The sequence below is a fragment of the Lactuca serriola genome, chromosome 3, assembly GCF_051521515.1.
Source record: "Lactuca serriola cultivar US96UC23 chromosome 3, Lser_US96UC23_V15, whole genome shotgun sequence".
NCBI classification, from domain to species: domain Eukaryota; kingdom Viridiplantae; phylum Streptophyta; class Magnoliopsida; order Asterales; family Asteraceae; genus Lactuca; species Lactuca serriola.
The window spans coordinates 32,829,591-32,836,031 of NC_136410.1; the positions used below are offsets into that span (position 1 = coordinate 32,829,591).

General features: G+C 33.6%; 1 protein-coding gene across 1 annotated transcript; it reads right to left on the minus strand.

The window, feature by feature from the left end:
* Positions 1-217: 217 nt before the first annotated feature.
* On the minus strand, positions 218-5,728 carry LOC145091817 (uncharacterized). Its single transcript, XM_079029626.1, has 14 exons — positions 5,540-5,728; positions 5,258-5,449; positions 3,973-4,176; positions 3,708-3,889; positions 3,452-3,578; positions 3,185-3,379; positions 3,041-3,088; positions 2,895-2,942; positions 1,490-2,815; positions 1,309-1,407; positions 1,150-1,229; positions 1,002-1,053; positions 825-911; positions 218-742 (listed from the first exon to the last, which is right to left on the minus strand). The coding sequence occupies exons 2-14, from the start codon at positions 5,363-5,365 to the stop codon at positions 521-523; spliced, it is 2,778 nt and encodes a 925-aa protein (XP_078885752.1). The 5' UTR covers positions 5,366-5,449; positions 5,540-5,728; the 3' UTR covers positions 218-520.
* Positions 5,729-6,441: the final 713 nt, after the last annotated feature.

Genomic DNA, 6,441 nt, shown 5'->3' on the forward strand with positions numbered 1-6,441 from the left:
TTATACTATTAAATGTTCCAACCAATGATTATATAACTGAAACAAAATTAATACAATATTGTTGATTTTAATATGGAACCATTTCGCTGAATGAAATTGATATAAATCAATACAGAGTTGTATGTTACCTCGTTTAAAGGAACCGATTTATTGGATCTTAAACAGTCACTTATGATATTTAACCTCACAATTTCATTCAGATCCACATATCTCACCATTTTGAGCAAAAGTTATATATAATTTGCAAGAATAAACACCAAGTTTTTAGAAGAAATCATAACAGGCAACACATTACACATCCAACGCTATTTATAACAGAAATTAGCCTACTAATTACCCCCCTACTGTAAGTCTTCAAAAGATACAACTAAATTTTACCCTACTATATATAAGGTACAAATTTAAGCACAATTACCTTCTACCTTGACTACTCTTATATCTCAACTTTAACTAATTACTGACATCTACCAATCCATTGTAATGTAAAAAACTAGTATATCACAGAAGATCCGAGAGGTCCCTACATCTTCTTTCTCTTCTTTGACCCACTCTTTTCACCCTCGGTTGACTTTTCTGCAGCATCATCATCATCTAATTCTTTTTCATCAACACCAGTTGACTTTGATTTTGACTTTGACTTTGGCTTTGACTTTGTGGAGTCACTTTTACCCTTTGATTTGTAAGTAATAATTTTGGATAATGTCTCATCATCATCAGTGCTATGAACTTCAGCGGGTTTCTTCTGTTATTGAATCAATAAATAATATTTTTAAAGAAAAAGATAATTTGACAAAAAAATCAGCATACATAGAAATAGAATTCACCTCATTTCGTGCAGAAAACTCTTGCAAAATTTCCCATTTTTCTTTTTTAAGATTCAATGTTTCTACATCTCCATCCACATATGAAACCTGTTTTATTAATTAAACTCCCATAACATGAGTGATATAAAAGGATAACTTAAAACTTTATAAAAATTAAAAGGTAAGTATCGAAATGACCTTATGCTTGTTTTTAGCAGAATCAAAGGATTCAATAACACCTTCGTAATACCTGCAATTAAGAAATAAGAATGTGAATAATAATCATGAGATAAAAATATGTCAAATCTTTAAATAAAATTTTAAAACTAGGTTTTAGGCCGCTTACTTATGATCATCAGGCCACCAAACTTTAACCTTCAAACCAATCAAGCTATCATCATACTTTACGTTCTTGTTACTCTGTGACTATAATAAGTAAACAAAAAAAAAGTCAACTTTTGATTCCTTCTTCTAAATAACAAAAAGTCAGAGTTATGAACATTACATTATTTTTACCAACGGATCTTTTTCGTTTTGAGCTTTCCTCCGATTTACCTTCCTCTGTAGCTGTTTTTACCGCAAGCTTTGGAGAAATATCCATCCCCTTAAAAAAGGTAAATAGTTTAATTACTCCAAGTGCAAAAAAAAAGGGTAAAAAAGGGAAATCAGTAAAATAAACAACTTACAATTACATCATTATCATCGTCTTCAGGCAAGGATTTTGCTTGGTCCTTCTCTTCAAGTTTTTTTTTAACACTTGAGGCGTTCTTTTTTCCATCTTTGTTCTTTGCTGAAGAAGAAGTGTTTTTGTTACCTTTTTTAGCAATAGCAGGTAACTTAATTGGTTTTGAATCTGAATCAGTTTCATCTTCTTTACCAGCAGAAGACTGTCTCAGTGGTTTATCAAAAGAATCACTCTCGTCATCTTTTTCAATCAACGGCTTTTTTGCCTTTTTTGCCCCTGACTTTCCACCACCACTTTTCTTACCAGACATCTTACGCTTCCTTTTCGCCGAACCACCGCCCACTTTCTTACCCGATTTTGCCCCTGAAGCAACTGTATCCGCTTTTTTCTCGTCTTCTGGTGTGGCAGTTGTAGCTGGAACTGGAAGTTTATCTTTCTGAAAGATCGATTCGGCCTTCTTTTTCTTTATAACATCTATCAGAGGTGTATCATCTTTAATCATACTCTTTTTCTTTGAACGAGGACCTTTTCTAATATGAATCTTATACTGTAGGCCCCCACTTTGTGATTCTAAACCAGCATTTGCCCCCTCAGATTCCTCTACCTTCTCAACATTCATCTCCTCCAGAAGGCTTCCACTTTGTGATGGACCATTTACAACCTCCGTTTCTACTTCTGGAACAGAAACTTGAATTTCATCATTTTTTTCATCTGTCTTTTCATCGGCTTTCTCATCTTTATTTTCATCATTTTTCCCTTCTTTATTTTCATCGGCTTTCTCATCTTTATTTTCATCATTTTTCCCATCTTTATTTTCATCATCTTTCTTTTCATCAGCTTTCTCATCGTTCTTTTCATCGGCTTTCTCATCTTTCTTTTCATCGGCTTTCTCATCTTTACTTTCACCATAAGAGGCAGAAGTTTCGGATGATGTCATGGTGACATCAGTCTTATTTACTTCCTTATTGGAAGTCTCTTCTGGTTTTGATTCTAATTCTGGAACAGAAACTTGAATATCATTTTCTCTCTCATCTTTGTTTTCACCATCGGAAGGTTGGACTGATTCCAATGTGGCATCAATCTTATTTCCTTCCTTGTCGGATTCTACATTTGCCAACTCAGCAACTGAATCATTAATGTCGGCTTTGCTAGCCAAACTAGAATCTTGATGTTCAATGGCTTCTTCAGGCTTCTTTGAGGACTCTTTAACAGGTGATGAATCTTTTTCAGTCAAAGTAACTCTTCCTCCATTGCTCATAACTATTTTCAAAATTCTGGTGGGGGTGGCAACAGTCTCTGCAGGCCTTTCTGAAGTCTCTTTAACCACCTACAATTGGGGGAAATATTTCAACTTGTTAATAAATTTTCAGAATGTTGAATGTTCAAAAATGGCAAAAACACCATACCTGAGTTGTCTCTTCCGAAGATACTACTGTAATCTTGCTCTCATCAGCCTGTAACATTTCATAATTCATACAGAAAGAAAGCATGTTACATAATAGAAAAGGAACTTTACAAGATCGAAAATAAAATAAATAGCATGCATGCATGCCTGTGGTGTCTCTTCTGAACGTTCCTTGGCCAATTTGTTCTCATCAGTCTGGAATATAAGAGTTTAAACAAAATGTACATCATGTCATTGTCATCAATACAACTACTTCAAGAAGCATGTAGTGAGATAACTTTCAAATTATACCTGTTGCTGCACCAAATCACTCTCATCATTTTGCTCAAAAACAGTTGCCCCTTCACATACAGCAGCCAAAACTGGGCTATAGTTATCTAATGAATCACCCAAATCAGGCAGGGTTTTACTCAAATATGGCCTGAGTATAGTTCTAGACTTCTCAAGTATTTTTTCCCCCAATTTCCGTGCCACTGGTAGAACTCCCTACATAGAGGAAAGTCATTTGTCATTTGTCAAAAAAAAAAACAAGAAAGGAAATTTAGGGAAAAACAATACCTCGCTGTCATTTTTAAGGCTAAACAGTAGTGGTTTAAGCAAGTTATCTGAAACTTCTTCGATTTCTTCAAAAATAAGGCTCATAATATCTACCATTGATGAAAATATGGTGTCAGGATGATGTTCCCTGAAATTGAAAAGAAAGCAAAACGTTTTAGGTAACACAGATAAAATTTAAAAAAGGGTATTCATGCGTTGTCATTACTAAAATAACTTGAAATGGTAGTTAAGATACTCTCTACAACAAATAACATACCTTATTGATTTCAGAAAGTGCTCAAACATCTCCACAATCAACTCTTCACATTCAAGATCAAGCATAATAACACATGATCTGACTTTGCAAACAGTTTCAAGAATTGATGCCCTCTTGATATACGAGCGGCTGGACTTGTCTGATAAATTCTCAAATGTAGAAACAATCAAGCGAAAGACATCCTGTAGATATAAATATAAAATATAAATAAACTGAATCTTTGGAAAGAGTATTATGAGACAGTTTAATGTTTGATCTGTTGTACCTTCAGTTCCTGATCATCAAACGGGGCTTCAGGTGCTGTGACTCTTGTTATTTCACTGAGACATGCAGCCACTGCAACTTTCACATCCACATTTGAATGATCTACAAGACTTCTATCAACCAAGCACTTTTGTAATGGAGTTAGTACTTCTTTCATTAAATCATTGGGTGATTGATCCACCATCGATAGAAGTTTATCCGTTTGCTGAAATGTACAAATAAACGAAAACCAATTAGATCAACAAAATCCGACTTCTAAAGTTTTATTAAGGAATAAACATAAAACAAATAACTATAGGCATGCATTAATTTAACTGCATTAGCCTTTGAATGCCGCTAAGATCCTATCAGATACTGGATACCCGCGTGATTAGTTCTCATAATTACAATGCTTGTTGTTATTATTTCATACTACCTATTGCGCATACAGTTTACTTTTGTGCGAGTATAATCATGTTTCATTCTACAGATAACCTATATTTATAAACTACCTATATTCAGATTCAGACATGACCTAAAGACGATTTATATAGACATTATGTTCTTGATGTATCTTGTACTACCTCATTTTGGTTATCTAAATCTGAAGGATCCCCATGGCCTAAAGGATTCATTTCAAATTCAGAGCATTAAGGTAGATAAACTATCATGCAGGTCAAGTTTGACAATTGTCACACACGCATTATAAAGGTTAAGAGTAAAACAATGCTACAGAAGTTGCATACACCTTATAGGTAGCATATAGCTTCATCTACAGATCTACTTCTATGTTAATTACTATGTATGGTCTTTTCGCCCTTCAAATTTCTCTATGAAAGGAACAATAACATATTCAGATAAGCTACTCCCTCCATCTAAGGTGAAGGATATGGGTTTTTCTCGGTATGTAGTGAGACTCCTTTTTGAGGAGTTAGGGCAAATCAAGTATTGCTAGATTCTAACCCTTTAAATATACGCCCTAGTACTGACGATCACTGAGAACCTAAACTTTGTTACTTCTGTTCATAAAAGTAACGTAAATGCAACTTACAAATGTAGCAATGTTCTCACGACAATTACTAAATCCGAACAAAGTAATCAGTGTAATCATGCAAAATTAAGATACTATCTAATCTCAAATTAACCATAAAATGTCCAAATTGGTGATATAAAAAGCAAGAAACAACATGCAAGACTCAAAAGTACAAATAATTACATTTCAGACTGCCCAACAAACACTCCAGAAATGGATGCTAGAAACAAACCGAAGAAACAAACTCGCAGAAGGTTTAGAAATGAGGGCTTACATCAAGAACATGGAGAAGTTCATCATCGGAAGTCGGGGGCCGTAAAAGCCGCTTCCCTGCCTCCTTGAGCTGTTGCGTTAGTTGCAGCTCAACATCTGTCGTCACCATTTTCAAATTCTCTCACAATCTTAGGTTTCTCCTCGGACAAAAAGTAGTCTGATGCACCTCAGTCTACTCGTACCATTCAAAACCCTAACAAAACTCGTTGTAAGCACAAAAAACAAAAACCCTACCGAATTTGAAGTAGAATAGTCTAAAATTTTGAAGGGGTTTTTCAATGACCTTAAAAACCCTAGAAATCTAGCACGATCTTTGATGGAACAGCAAAAACAGTTGATTTTCTACTGAAAGAAACTATAACAGAGAATTTATCCATTGCTTTTGAGACATAAAAGGAGGGAAATTAGGGCTTGTTTTTGTGAACATTTGTGGACAGGGAGGAGAATTGAGGAATTCTAAAAGGAACAAGTGTGCGTACTAGGCTCTACACAAGATTTATTTATAGGTAAAAAAAGACGAGGTCCTTTTCTGCAATTTTTTGTTTTTACGGTTGAATGTTTATTTTGTAGTTATAGCTTGTAATAAATGATCTTTAATAAATGATTTTTAAAAAATATTATAATATTTTAATTATTATTTTTTTTAACATCAAACTAAATTATTCTTAAATTACCACATATATCTTTAATGAGATTTGAACCATAACCTCTCAATTGAAAAAATCATCGTCAGGCCAAAAGCCTTTAAAATAATGGTTTAGAAAATGTAGATAGTTTCCTCCAAGTCAAACCACATTTTTATTGGTTACTTTGTTTCAAGTCAACTTCACAAGATAAAACATGTAATACTGTAACTTAAAACAAAAAAATAATTAGATATCTATAAACAAGTATTTAAATTGTTCTTGTAAACATTATGATCAAACTCTTCCGCATGGCCGTAGAGAATAAATAAGGCCTAAAAGATCTTCAAATCTTAGGTGTTGTTTGTTTTTTTAAACAAAAATGGCTGAAATATCACATATGCAACCCTATATAACAGAAGAGATAGACCAAACGGTTGTAGTTTGTAATAAGAAGTTTGTTTATTTTTTAACGTCTGTAGCTTGTTGCAATAAACTGAAATTAACCATATAATAATTAAAAATAATTCTAAATCAAAAAATTATTTAGTTTAGTCAAATA